The following is a 16,712-nucleotide window of genomic DNA, read 5'->3' on the forward strand; positions in this document are numbered from 1 at the left end:
ATTTTATTGATTTTATGTATTATTTTATTGATTTTATGTATTATTTTATTGATTTTATGTATAATTTCATTAATTGTATGTATCATTTCATTGATTTTATGTATAATTTAATTGATTTTATGTATTATTTCAATAATTTTATGTATAATGTCATTGATTTTGGGTATAATTTCATTGAGTTTATGTATCATTTCATTGATTTTATGTATTATTTTATTGATTTTATGTATTATTTTATTGATTTTATGTATAATTTCATTAATTATATGTATCATTTCATTGATTTTATGTATAATTTAATTGATTTTATGTATCATTTCAATAATTTTATGTATAATTTCATTGATTTTGGGTATAATTTCATTGAGTTTATGTATCATTTCATTGATTTTATGTATTATTTTATTGATTTTATGTATTATTTTATTGATTTTATGTATTATTTTATTGATTTTATGTATAGTTTCATTAATTATATGTATCATTTCATTGATTTTATGTATTATTTTATTGATTTTATGTATTATTTTATTGATTTTATGTATAATTTCATTAATTATATGTATCATTTCATTGATTTTATGTATAATTTAATTAATTTTATGTATCATTTCAATAATTTTATGTATAATTTCATTGATTTTTGGTATAATTTCATTGAGTTTATGTATCATTTCATTGATTTTATGTATTATTTTATTGATTTTATGTATTATTTTATTGATTTTATGTATTATTTTATTGATTTTATGTATAATTTCATTAATTATATGTATCATTTCATTGATTTTATGTATTATTTTATTGATTTTATGTATTATTTTATTGATTTAATGTATTATTTTATTGATGTTATGTATAATTTCATTAATTATATGTATCATTTCATTGATTTTATGTATTATTTTATTGATTTTATGTCTTATTTTATTGATTTTATGTATTATTTTATTGATTTTATGTATAATTTCATTAATTATATGTATCATTTCATTGATTTTATGTATTATTTTATAGATTTTATGTATTATTTTATTGATTTTATGTATTATTTTATTGATTTTATGTATAATTTCATTAATTATATGTATCATTTCATTGATTTTATGTATAATTTAATTCATTTTATGTATCATTTCAATAATTTTATGTATCATTTCATTGTTTTATGTATTATTGCATTGATTTTATGTATTATTTTATTGATTTAAGTATCATTTTATTGTTTTTATGTATCATTTCATTTATTTTATGTATAATTTCAATGATTTTTGTATCATTTCATTGATTTTATGTATCATTTCAATAATTTCCTGTATCATTTCAATAATTTTATGTATCATTTCATTGATTTTATGTATCATTTCATTGATTTTATGTATTATTACATTGATTTAATGCATCATTTCAATAATTTCATGTATCATTACATTCATTTTATGTATCATTAAATTCATTTTATGTATCATTGCATTGATTTCATGTATCATTTAATTGATTTTATGTATCATTCCATTGATGTTTTGTATCATTTCAATGATTTTATCTATAATTTCATTGATTTTATGTATAATTTCATTCATTTTATGTATCATTTCCTCCATTTTACGCATCATTTCACAAATTTTATGTATAATTACTATGATTTTATGTTTTTTTTATTTTACATAGGCATCACCACATTATCAAGGCCAAGAGGCCACTCGAGGATAAGGGTTAAAGAGTGTACAGTAGAAATTAGACATTATAGTAATCATTAGTAATGAAAATTTGGTAAAGTTGATAACTTATATGGAACGGCTCATCAAGAACTTATTTACGTTAGACTTGAAGACAACCATATTGTAGTCAGCCGGCAAGCAGGAAAACGGAAGACAATTCCACAGGCGTGCAGTTCTAAGAAAAAAGCTTTGTTTATGGAATCTACGTTTAGGTTTAGGCACAGATAAAGAGTGGGGAGAATTATTGATAGTGTTTACAGCTAGACGAGTGTTTCTTGTGAAAGTTTGGCGAGGGGGGACCATAGACTGAAGCTCAGTCGAACACTTTCCATGAAAATAACGATACATCAGAGACAAACTCGCAACATCTCTTCTGTGAGATAAAGGTTGTAAGGAAGAGAAAACGACATCTCCTACGAGGCTACGAAGTCTATTTTGAACTCTATCAAGGCAGGCCAAGTCCTTTCTAGAAGCTCCTGCCCAGATGTGGCAACAGTATTCCATCCTTGGACATACCTGGCTCTTATATAGATAGAGAATAGCATCAGCAGTGAGATATCTACCGGATCGATAGAAAGATCCCACCATTTTTCCAGCGGCCTTGGCAACAGATTTGATGTACGTGTTCCATTTAAGATCAGGAGTAATGGTCAAGCCAAGAAGTTTGTCAAAACTTGAGGCCTCCTGAAGACGAGAGCAATCCATTTCAATTGTATCATGTTATTGATTTTATGTATCATTTCATCGATTTTATGTATCATTTCATTGATTTAATGTATCATTTCATTGATTTTATGTATAATTTCAATGACTTTATGTATCATTTCATTGATTTTATGCATCATTTCAATGATTTTATGTATCATTTCAATGATTTTATGTATCATTTCATTGACTTTATGTATCATTTCAATGATTTTATGTATCATTTCATTGATTTTATGTATCATTTCAATGATTTTATGTATAATTTCATTGATTTTATGTATAATTTCAATGTTTTTATGTATAATTGCATTGATTTTATGTATCATTTCAATGATTTTATGTATCATTTCATTGATGTTACGCATCATTTCATTGATTTTATGTATCATTTCATTCATTTTATGTATAATTTCATTGATTTTATGTATAATTTCATTGATTTTATGTATCATTTCATTGATTTTATGTATAATTTCATTGATTTTATGTATAATTTCATTGATTTTATGTATCATTTCATTGATTTTATGTATAATTTCATGATTTTATGTATCATTTCCTCGATTTTATGTATAATTTCATTGATTTTATGTATAATTTCATGATTTTATGTATAATTTCATTGATTTTATCTATAATTTCATTGATTTTATGTATCATTTCATTGATTTTATGTATCATTTCATTGATTTTATGTATCATTTCATTGATTTTATGTATCTTTTCATTGATTTTATGTATAATTTCATTAATCTTATGTATCATTTCAATGATTTTATGTATCATTTCATTCATTTTATGTATAATTTCATTGATTTTATGTATAATTTCATTGATTTTATGTATAATTTCAATGATTTTATGTATAATTTCAATGATTTTATGTATCATTTCATTGATTTTATGTATCATTTCATTGATTTAATGTATTATTTCATTGATTTTATGTATCATTTCATTGACTTTATGTATCATTTCATTGATTTTACGTATCATTTCAATGATTTTATGTATAATTTCAATGATTTTATGTATAATTTCAATGATTTTATGTATCATTTCATCGATTTTATGTATCATTTCATTGATTTAATGTATCATTTCATTGATTTTATGTATCATTTCAATGACTTTATGTATCATTTCATTGATTTTATGTATACTTTCAATGATTTATGTATTATTTCAATGATTTTATGTATCATTTCATTGATTTTATGTATCATTTCAATGATTTTATGTATCATTTCATTGATTTTATGTATCATTTCAATGATTTTATGTATAATTTCATTGATTTTATGTATAATTTCAATGATTTTATGTATAATTGCATTGATTTTATGTATCATTTCAATGATTTTATGTATCATTTCATTGATGTTACGCATCATTTCATTGATTTTATGTATCATTTCATTCATTTTATGTATAATTTCATTGATTTTATGTATCATTGCATTGATTTTATGTATCATTTCATTGATTTTATGTATAATTTCATTGATTTTATGTATAATTTCAATGATTTTATGTATCATTTCCTCGATTTTATGTATCATTTCATTGATTTTATGTATAATTTCATGATTTTATGTATAATTTCATTGATTTTATCTATAATTTCATTGATTTTATGTATAATTTCATTGATTTTATGTATCATTTCATTGATTTTATGTATCATTTCATTGATTTTATGTATCTTTTCATTGATTTTATGTATAATTTCATTGATTTTATGTATAATTTCATTGATTTTATGTATAATTTCATTAATTATATGTATCATTTCATTGATTTTATGTATCATTTCATTGATGTTACGCATCATTTCAATGATTTTATGTATCATTTCATTGATTTTATGTATAATTTCATGATTTTATGTATAATTTCATTGATTTTATCTATAATTTCATTGATTTTATGTATAATTTCATTGATTTTATGTATAATTTCATTGATTTTATGTATCATTTCAATGATTTTATGTATCATTTCATTGATTTTATGTATCATTTCAATGATTTTATGTATAATTTCATTGATTTTATGTATAATTTCAATGATTTTATGTATAATTGCATTGATTTTATGTATCATTTCAATGATTTTATGTATCATTTCATTGATGTTACGCATATTTTCATTGATTTTATGTATCATTTCATTCATTTTATGTATAATTTCATTGATTTTATGTATCATTTCATTGATTTTATGTATCATTTCATTGATTTTATGTATAATTTCATTGATTTTATGTATAATTTCAATGATTTTATGTATCATTTCATTGATTTTATGTATAATTTCATGATTTTATGTATCATTTTCTCGATTTTATGTATCATTTCATTGATTTTATGTATAATTTCATGATTTTATGTATAATTTCATTGATTTTATCTATAATTTCATTGATTTTATGTATCATTTCATTGATTTTATGTATCATTTCATTGATTTTATGTATAATTTCATTGATTTTATGTATAATTTCAATGATTTTATGTATCATTTCATTGATTTTATGTATAATTTCATGATTTTATGTATCATTTTCTCGATTTTATGTATCATTTCATTGATTTTATGTATAATTTCATGATTTTATGTATAATTTCATTGATTTTATCTATAATTTCATTGATTTTATGTATCATTTCATTGATTTTATGTATCATTTCATTGATTTTATGTATCATTTCATTGATTTTATGTATCATTTCATTGATTTTATGTATCATTTCATTGATTTTATGTATCATTTCATTGATTTTATGTATCATTTCATTGATTTTATGTATAATTTCATTGATTTTATGTATAATTTCATTGATTTTATGTATAATTTCATTGATTTTATGTATCATTTCATTGATTTTATGTATAATTTCATTGATTTTATGTATCATTTCATTGATTTTATGTATCATTTCATTGAGTTTATGCATCATTTCATTGATTTTATGTATAATTTCATTGATCTTATGCATAATCATTGATTTTATGTATCATTTCAATGATATTATGTACCATTTCATTGATTTTATGTATCATTGCATTGATTTTATGTATCATTTCAATAATTACATGTATCATTACATTAATTTTATGTATCATTAAATTCATTTTATGTATCATTGCATTGATTTCATGTATCATTTAATTGATGTTATGTATCATTCCATTGATGTTTTGTATCATTTCATTGATTTTATCTATAATTTCATTGATTTTATGTATAATTTCATTCATTTTATGCATAATTTCATTGGTTTTTATGTATAATTTCATTGATTTTATGTATCATTTCATTGATTTTATGTATCATTTCCTCCATTTTACGCATCATTTCACAAATTTAATGTATAATTTCAATGATTTTATGTTTTTTTTTTTTACATAGGCATCACCACATTATCAAGGCCAAGAGGCCACTCGAGGATAAGGGTTAAAGAGTGTACAGTAGAAATTAGACATTATAGTAATCATTAGTAATGAAAATTTGGTAAAGTTGATAACTTATATGGAACGGCTCATCAAGAACTTATTTACGTTAGACTTGAAGACAACCATATTGTAGTCAGCCGGAAAGCAGGAAAACGGAAGACAATTCCACAGGCGTGCAGTTCTAAGAAAAAAGCTTTGTTTATGGAATCTACGTTTAGGTTTAGGCACAGATAAAGAGTGGGGGGAATTATTGATAGTGTTTACAGCTAGACGAGTGTTTCTTGTGAAAGTTTGGCGAGGGGGGACCATAGACTGAAGCTCAGTTGAACACTTTCCATGAAAATAACGATACATCAGAGACAAACTCGCAACATCTCTTCTGTGAGATAAAGGTTGTAAGGAAGAGAAAACGACATCTCCTACGAGGCTACGAAGTCTATTTTGAACTCTATCAAGGCAGGCCAAGTCCTTTCTAGCAGCTCCTGCCCAGATGTGGCAACAGTATTCCATCCTTGGACGTACCTGGCTCTTATATAGATAGAGAATAGCATCAGCAGTGAGATATCTACCGGATCGATAGAAAGATCCCACCATTTTTCCAGCGGCCTTGGCAACAGATTTGATGTACGTGTTCAATTTAAGATCAGGAGTAATGGTCAAGCCAAGAAGTTTGTCAAAACTTGAGGCCTCCTGAAGACGAGAGCAATCCATTTCAATTGTATCATGTTATTGATTTTATGTATCATTTCATTGATTTAATGTATCATTTCATTGATTTTATGTATCATTTCAATGACTTTATGTATCATTTCATTGATTTTATGTATCATTTCAATGACTTAATGTATCATTTCAATGATTTTATGTATCATTTCATTGACTTTATGTATCATTTCAATGATTTTATGTATCATTTCATTGATTTTATGTATCATTTCAATGATTTTATGTATAATTTCATTGATATTATGTATCATTTCTATGATTTTATGTATAATTTCATTGATTTTATGTATCATTTCAATGATTTTATGTATAATTGCATTGATTTTATGTATCATTTCAATGATTTTATGTATCATTTCATTGATGTTACGCATCATTTCATTGATTTTATGTATCATTTCATTCATTTTATGTATAATTTCATTGATTTTATGTATCATTTCATTGATTTTATTTATCATTTCATTGAGTTTGTGCATTATTTCATTGATTTTATGTATCATTTCATTCATTTTATGCATAATCATTGATTTTATGTATCATTTCAATGATATTATGTATCATTTCATTGATGTTATGTATCATTTCATTGATTTTATGTATAATTTCATTGATTTTATGCATAATTTAAATGATTTTATGCATAATTTAATTGATTTCATGTATCATTTCATTGATTTTGTGTGTAATTTCATTGATTTTATGTATAATTTCAATGATTTTATGTATAATTTCAATGATTTTATGTATCATTTCATTAATTCTATCTATCATTTCATTGATTTTATGTATCATTTCATTGATTTTGTGTGTAATTTCATTGATTTTATTTATAATTTCATTGATTTTATCTATCATTTCATTGATTTTGTGTGTAATTTCATTTATTTTATGTATCATTTCATTAATTTTATCTATCACTTCATGGATTTTATGTATCATTTCATTGATTTTGTGTGTAATTTCATTGATTTTATTTATAATTTTATTGATTTTATGTATCATTTCATTGATTTTATGTATCATTTCATTGATTTTGTGTGTAATTTCATTTATTTTATGTATCATTTCATTGATTTTGTGTGTAATTTCATTGATTTTATTTATAATTTTATTGATTTTATGTATCATTTCATTGATTTTGTGTGTAATTTCATTGATTTTATTTATAATTTTATTGATTTTATGTATCATTTCATTGATTTTATGTATCATTTCATTGATTTTGTGTGTAATTTCATTTATTTTATGTATAATTTCAATGATTTTATGTATCATTTCATTGATTTTATGTATCATTTCATTGATTTTGTGTGTAATTTCATTTATTTTATGTATAATTTCAATGATTTTATGTATCATTTCATTGATTTTATGTATCATTTCATTGATTTTAATAAAATAAAATCTTTTTGATGTTGACCATCGAATTTGTTTAGATTATTATTTCGATTGATCGAAACTACTGTTTTCATCTTGATTGTTATTTTCACAACATTGTGGTTGATGTAACCTCTGACTTTCTTTAGGTGTATAAGTTGTTACTGAAAAAAGCTTTTAATATCAAACATTGCAATTGAAGAAAGTCAGTGTTTACATCGACTGAAACGTGCAACTAACACTCAAGGTGAGAATAGTAGTCGAATTAATCCAAATAATGCAAACAATTATTCCTCATCTCAAAAATTCAGAACTGTTTGTAGTTTGTTAATTCGAATGTGTGACATCATCATAATTATCAGTTTAAAATCCATTTTGTCATGTTTGCATGTGTTGGACACCTTTAAGAAATTCACTTCCAAACTAACTTATCTCTGACCAGGTCTTTATTTATCCCTTTTTCTCTCAATCCTATAGAAAAATCCATAATATGATCAACAACACAATATTGGGATTATTTAGATTACTGTTCTCATTTTGGATATTATTCTCATAATGTTTTTGTCGATGTAACCTCTCATCATCAGGTGCCTCTTGTTGAATTAGGGAATATTTATCGAATTTCAAACTAATCCATGGGGTTATATTGTTCTTATTCCATATACCATGACCAGGTAGTAATTCTTAAGTCTATTCTTAATATTGTCTGAGGATTTAAACTTCTTTGTCACTTAGAACTGATTATTACTTAGCACGTTATTTATTGTGCCACAGCTTCGCATGGATCTTGTTTTAGATGTCTAGTATTACTACTTATTACAATAGATTACTGAATTACATTCCTTATATTTCTTATCATTTAATATTTATATCCTAGTCCTAAAAAATACTAACTTTGTCATTTCTTCTCTTTTAAATTTCTTATTTGATTTTGTAATTTTATTTTATATATGCATTTGTCTTGTTTTTTTTGGTTAGTTTTTTAAATTCACTCCACCCCCTCCACCAAGCAAAACTCAATCATGTTCTCTTCCAGCTAAAATAATTCCAAGCTCTGTACTAAGGCTAGAGATAAGATAGCATTAGGCAGGATAAATTATCCGAAATTAGCACAAACGTGGATTTATTTTTTCTACCGTAGAAGTCAGAAGAACTTTATTTAAGTAATATACTTAGCATCTACAATTGCCATATGCTCGCTTGTGTTAATAAAGAGGCCTCGTTGATATCTCTACCAAACCTCTGGATATAGCTTGTAATTAATTGTTACTATAATTGTAACTGAAATCTACAGTGATATTAGCTGCGTCACTAGGACTTTTTTCTGAATAGATACAATGTTTTATCCCCAACCTTAATGACTGCCCAAAAATATGAATTCTGAATCACAACGAAATAATTTGTTTCTCTTTACCCCCAAGACGACTTCCTATGTCTAACCTGCATGCAAAATAGGGGAAAAGAAGGGAAGATTTTATTCTTTTCTCCCAAACTAAAACAATACTGTAAACTCTAAATTCTAATGTAACTTTACTGTATTCTGTAAGTTAATAACCCCGACCCTTGAAAGCTAACAATCTGCTCCCCCCTCTAGCAGCCACTAAAACCCTACATTATACATACGCCTTAGTAGTGGAATCCTTAGTCTCAAGCTCCTAACTTTCACATGCTAAGCGCCTAACAGTCATTACTAAACATCTATACATTTCTACCTCTGACATGCATTAGAGTTCATTCTTATCCAGTTTGGTACTTACCAGCCAAAGTATGCACTCGGATGCAAAGCGATCTTCATAACATAACAATTGCCTCTTTCTAGATGGTTTTGAAACAAACAATACTAAACCAAATCCGATACTCCCTGTCATGCAAAACTCTCTATGACTCTTAAATGAAAACTAAAATTATCTCCCCCTCAATAGTAGAAACACTGACACAACTTCTATTTGCACCTACTGAAAACTTGCCCAAATATCTATTTACTTAATTATACATACAGAATACGCCATGACTTAAAATGTACCTCCAGTTACACCCTGAGTGTACTGCACCTACACCTTAACCTTCGTAAACCTGATTATACAGTGACTGGGCAAAATTCTTAGCTCAATTCCTAATACCTACTAACACTATAACGTTATCCTGAACCTAAACTAACATAAAGTTTAAAAAAATGGAAAAACCTAAAGTAAAAGTCTTAATCTGCACTAACGCTTTTCTAACAAGCCTCCCCACAAAACTGCTTCCACTGCATGCCCCTAAATCACTTTGAGGAGTGTAACTATTCATTAGATATATAACCTCTACAAACTAACCCTGTAACATTAACTAACCACGCGGGGTCACAGAAATACTTGGATTAGGACCCAGGTGCGGAGCAAACCCTCTCAGGACTGATGGACCCAGTAGATCTTCCCAGATCACCCGTCTAGGAGAAGGAAAACTCTGAAACTAAACGAAAGGGGAGAGAGGCATCTCCAGTCTTGGATGACAACCTTCCTAGAGCTGGTGACTCAAACAAATTACCGGTCTGCAAACCTAAATTGCTTAAGGAGTAGATAGGCTCTGTCTATCACCGGCTTCCATACTCCTTCTTTGCCTATTAGTCAGGCACAGAGACACTATCACAAGTGAATCGACAAAACACTTAGTGGTAGATCTTGTTTCTTGTCTAGGGCATTGAATGCCGTTCCCCCATTCCCAACACATCCCACCTCTCAAAACTGGGCACTTGGGAGTGCTTGAGTACCACACATGCCTGTGCAATTAGATTAGGGTGATCTTCTTCTGATGGGTTGAGGGTACCGAATTGATAGTTCCTGGCTGCTGTTTCCGACTGGTAGTACAGCTGCCCTAACTCTTTGGTAGCGCGTAGAGCGACTGCTCCATCAACAGTTGTATAATATCGGGATGTTTGTAGTGCCATGTCGCGCATGGAAAGGGACCCTGCACTCATCCCCGATGGGCTTTCCTGAGGCCACAGTCCTAGTTGAAGAAAGGTCAGCTAATGGTCTACTTGTGTTGCATGTCTGATACCCTGCATAACCTCTTGTTCAGCTCCCCCTCACCTAACTGAAACTCTTTAAAAACATGATGACAGTACAATAAAAAATAAGCTTAAACCAGGCCTAGGGACAAACAAATCCAACTTCCTTCCTCCCTTGAGGCTTGCATTCACTAACATCCGTGGGCTTAGAACTAATTTAGCTGATGTTGAAGCATTTCTCCTAACAAATACCCCGTATATCTTAGCACTAACCAAGACTAACCTACACTTCTCAATCCCCTCTAACTACTTTAACATGCCTGGCTATCTCCCACTGCCATAAGGACTCTGACAGACATATGCATGGACTTGGAGTCTACATTCATAACACCCTCCCCTTGACTAGAGAAACAAACCTAGAAACGGACGATCAAGCCTTTATATGCTTTAGACTAAACATACAACACAACATTAGCTACTTTTATTTTCTCTACAGTTCTCCCTCGACCCAGGACTGCACCATAATAAATAAAGTCTCTGGCAGCATAGACACAGCACTCTCCCTCGACACTAGCGCACAAGTACATGTATTTGGTGACTTTAATGTTCACCACAAAAACTGGCTTGGATTCTCTACTCACACCGATGCACAACACATAGTTTTGCTATATCTCACTCCCTATCACAAATGGTTACGTTTCCAACCCGTTTCCCTGACCAGCAAGAACAACACGCATCACTTCTAGATCTGTTTCTGACTACAGTTCCCGAGGATTGTACAACAAATGCTGACAGCCCACTCGGGAACGCTGACCATGCAGTGATAATGGTAGAAATCGCCCTAAACTCTAGACCCAAATCTGAAGAGCCAGTGCTCAAAACAACGAGATATTATAAAAAGGCTGACTGGGAAGCCATCAGAGATTTTATCAGAGATGCCCCATGGGGAAATATTTTTTCTCTTCCTGCTGAACAGTGCGCAAATGATATCACTGAATGGTTCAAAAGAGCAATGGAAGAGCATGTTCCCATGCGGAAATTTTATAGCAAGCCCCACTCTCCCCAATGGTTTACTTCGACTTGCGCAACTGCCATTGCTCAAAGGCAGCATGCATACTGCAGATTTAACCGACATAAGTCCAGTTCAAACAAACAGAAGTATATAGAAGCTAGAAGTAATGTTAAGAAAGAAATAGCGACAGCTAAGAGAGAATTTACTGAAACCACTAAAAAACGCATCGAAGCACAAAAATTAGGAAATCGTGACTTCTGGAAAATCTACAACAGTGTAGTAAATAATGGGCAATCAACAATTCCCCCCACTAACCAACAATCACGAGGTTGTTTGCTCAGCAACCGACAAGGCTAATATGCTTGCCAGCCGGTTTGCCTCGAACTCCACACTGGACCCTTCCAACAACCCCTGCCTGACTTTCCTTTGCGGACAGACGCCACGCTAGACGATCTAAAAATCACCCCTGCTCAGGTACACGCTATCATAAAAAACCTTGACACTTCAAAAGCATGTGGACCTGATCTCATCCCAGCTGTGCTATTAAAAAAATGCTCAGCCGAAGTAGCTCCAGTTCTCTCCAAACTCTACAATAAATGCCTTAATGAGTCATGCTTTCCGGGCTGTTGGAAAACTGCTTCTGTGGTACCAGTATTCAAGAATTCTGACGAAAGGACAGACCCATCAAATTATCGCCCCATTAGCCTCCTCCCACTTTTCGCCAAAATATTTGAGACCATAATTAACCATGCTCTAGTCCGGCACCTTACAGATGCTAAACTTCTGACTGACAAACAATATGGATTTAGACAAGCCCGTTCCACAGCTGACATCCTCACTGTAATCTCTGAACGTATATACCATTCACTGGACAAGCGGGGGAGGGCAGAGCGGTAGCTCTAGATATATCTAAGGCTTTTGACAGGGTATGGCATGAGGGTCTCCTCAGGAAAATTAAATCATACGGTATTGCTGGTAGAATACTTAACATAATTAAATCCTTCTTAGATAAGAGAAAAATCCAGGTTGTCCTCGATGGTCATACATCTAAACAGTGTGATTAAATGCGGGAGTGCCTCAGGGGTCTATCCTTGGACCTCTATTGTTCCTAATATTCATTAATGACCTCCCTGACAAAATTGCCTCTGAGATGGGTATATATGCTGATGACACCACACTCTATAACAAGCATGACAGGAAAACAAATGAACACATAACTAAAGAAATGGCAAAAACACTAGAGGACGACCTCCAATCTGTAGTGGAATGGGGACATAAATGGATGGTCACATTCAATGCTGCCAAGACTAAACTAGTTTCCTTCAATAATTACAAGAAACCTTCTCTGCCACCAATAGCAATGGCCAGTGACTCCCTGTCTGAGAGTACATCTTTCAAACTGCTTGGCCTAATGTTTACAGGAAACATGAGTTGGAACAATTATATTGAAAATATTGCCAGGGCCGCTGCGAAAAAGGTAGGCTCTCTCTACTGTGCTAGAAAACTACTGACACCTGAAAGTATCCTGTACCTCTATAAGGCCACTATTCGCCCATGTATGGAGTATTGTTGTCACATTTGGGCTGGTGCATCTGCTGCTAGTCTCTTGCTCCTAGACAAGGTTCAAAAAAGAGTCGCCAATCTGATAGGCCCTGAACTGGCATCTAAGCTTCAGCCTCTGTCCCATCGATGAAACGTTGCATCCCTCTGCCTGTTCTACAAGTATTTTAATGGTGAATGCTCTGACGAACCGTAGACACCCTCGACAAACCCGACAGGCAGCTAAATCCCACCCCCACACAGTAGAGATCCCTAGATGTAAAAGATCTTTCTACTCCAGTAGTTTCTTCCCCAGAACCCTAGGCTCTGGAATTCCATTCCAGGTCCCTGCTTCCCTAACTGTACTGACATGCAGAAGTTCAAGTGTAACGTGAACCGACATTTTGCTGCCCAAATCCCAACATAGTGCCCCAGTAGTTGCTGCCCCTGATAGTAACCCCCTACACCAAAGTGGCAATGTGCCTTGTTTGGGGTGAAAATGTAATAAAAAAAATAAAAAAAAGGTTGAGAAAGTTCTTGCAGAATTTTAAATTTGGATTTTAAATGATGTATTTTCAAAAAAGTTTTCGTTATAATACCTTTACTTTAAAAGAACGTTTTTCGCCTTATCAAATCATTTAAATTACAATCGTTTTAAAACAATTATGTCTTCTTTTCAGAATGTTGACTACAAGATCAAAAAAGCAAATTTGTACAATTTTCTTATTTCAATTTAAGCTAGACTGAAAAGCTGCTGAAACAGCCCACAATATTAACAAAGCATTTGGCCCAGGAACCACTACTGAATACACAGCATGATGGTGGTTTAAGAAATTTCCTGGCGGGGACAAGAGTCTTGAAGATGACGAGCATAGTGATCAAACATCGAATGTTGACAACAGTCAATAGTCAAAGTCAATTCACACATAATTGTTTGAGAACTTGCTTCTGAATTAGACGTAAGATATACAACGATTTCCAAGCAAGAGAGATTAAAAAGACAAAAAACTTGATAAATGGTTACCTCATGAATTGACCGACAACCAAAAGAATGTTATGAAGTGTCATCTTCCCTTCTTTTACACAACAAGAACAACTCGTTTCTCAACCGGATTGTGATTTGCAATGAAAAGTGGCGATGCTCAGCTCAGTAGTTAGTTGTCAACTAAGCTTCACGACATTTCCCAAAGTCAAAGTTGCACCAAAAGAAGGTCATGATGACTGGTTGGTGGTCTGCAATTAATCTCATCTGTTACAGTTTTTTTTAATGCAGGCGAACCCATTATGGCAAGAAGTACTATCGACAAATGGATGAAATGCAACAGGAACTTCAACAACAACACCTAGCATTAGTCAACAGAAAAGGCCTAATTCTCCTCCACAACAATTCTTGACTGCACGTTGCTAAACCGACAGAAGTTGTACAAATTGGGCTACGAAACTCTGCCTAACCATCATACTAACCTAACCATCATACTAACTTAACCATCATACTCTCCAGACCCCTCACTTACCAGCTACCACTTTTTCAAGCATCTCGAAACTTTCTGCATGAGAAATACTTAAAAAATCTTCATCGACACCAGAACGCAAGATTTTTATGTTACTGGAATAAATACACTTGTTTTGTGTTGGCAAAAATGGCAAAAGTGTGTTGATTCTGATGGTGCTTATTTCCATCAATAAATTTTTGTTTGAGTCAAGATAAAGTTAAAAACTGCAAGTACTTTCTTGCCAACCTGATACAAGGAATATAATTTAGTAACATTAATCACATTAAACATTTTTGTAAAAAAATAAAGGTGGGAGTATTTTCCATAAAAAGAAAACTTCTTTAAACATTTTCTGCTCTCTTTCATCTCCCATTTGCTTTTACTTCTCCCCTGACCTCACCTCTTTTCTTTGGGCCACACATCACATGATTATAGTAAATAGGAAAATTCAAACTTACGGATGCTTCTGAAATTAGCTGAGCAAAAGATGATGATTCCCTCTTCATAGTAATTTCTTGTTATAAAATTGTTAAGAAAATAATTTTATAATTGATTTCTATTGAATCGTTTTCATCCATTTTTTTCCTTCATATTTGTGTCTTATCATTTGCATAACCTCACAACAGTAACACAAGTTTTAATTCGGTTTTCAAATAAAGTACAGAGAAAAAGAAAATGGCAACGGTTTCATTTAGATTGTAAATTTGTCTATTTAAAATTCATATAAAACTTATATAGCTTTTGTAACATCGTCTTGTGAGTAATTGTAATATCTTATGCTAGTAAAATATAACAATAATTACTCAACTTTGAAAGCAGGTATTTTTTTTTTAACACAAAAAATTTATGATAAACTTACGCAGTTCTTGTTATTTTCTCTGTGATTTTCTTTGATTTCAAGCCATTTTCGATTGCGCATGTCTTCCCATTCTTTCAGCTGCTTTTCAAAAATATCAACGACACAAACTTTGCATCCAGAACCACAACAATCTGAATTCAAAGGTTTCACAGGTTTTGTGTCTATGTAAAAATCTGTGTAACCTTCAGGTAAGCCCAGAGATGATGCTGAGGATGATGCTGAAGCTGAGGTAGATTCTTGCAATATTAATCCTTTGTTGGATGAATCCAATGGTACAACCACTTTCTTTGTCTCAGACATGAGTTTTCATTTGTGAAGCTAAAACTGCAAGATTTCTTGGGGTTTTATGACCTCCACTCATTTTCTGGTAAAAAAAAAAATTGATAAAATACCTGTGATTTTTTTTTCAAATGTTTATTGATATGACGAGATCAAAAGAAAAAAAAGAGAAAAGAACAGGAATTTTCATTAAATCCACTTCATCTTGTAAGAATTAGGGAATGTAAAACATTACCAAAAAAAAAAAAATTTTTTTTGAAAGTTAAGAAAATACTGAATCAAAAAATCTAAATAAAATTTAATAATCAATTATTGAAAATTGGTTTTGGAGTGATAAACAAATTGTCCGAATTTTATGCCAAACTTAACAATGGTCAATTAAGTTTAGAATTATTATTTTTCCAATCACTCAAATATGTTTTTAGGCAACGATTAATATTGGATAAGAATTATTATAAATACTAAATACTAATTTTATTCAACAATTCCGAATTTGACAAAATATGAATATTAGATTTCAATGTAAAAATTCATGCAAATCTGTTTAAAG

The 16,712-nt window shown here is 30.1% G+C and overlaps 1 protein-coding gene across 2 annotated transcripts in view; it reads right to left on the reverse strand.

Moving 5' to 3' along the window:
- Positions 1-16,257, reverse strand: part of LOC145259174 (NADH-cytochrome b5 reductase-like) — a 220,054-nt gene extending 203,797 nt beyond the window's left edge. For both annotated transcript variants that reach the window (XM_080116932.1, XM_080116931.1), the window contains exon 1: positions 15,884-16,257. In XM_080116932.1, coding sequence (XP_079973058.1) covers positions 15,884-16,183 — 300 coding nt within the window. In that variant the 5' untranslated portion in view covers positions 16,184-16,257. The remainder of the gene's footprint in view (positions 1-15,883) is intronic.
- Positions 16,258-16,712: the final 455 nt, after the last annotated feature.

This window comes from Euprymna scolopes, chromosome 34 (assembly GCF_053919585.1).
Source record: "Euprymna scolopes isolate OS-2025 chromosome 34, ASM5391958v1, whole genome shotgun sequence".
In the NCBI taxonomy this organism is placed as follows: domain Eukaryota; kingdom Metazoa; phylum Mollusca; class Cephalopoda; order Sepiida; family Sepiolidae; genus Euprymna; species Euprymna scolopes.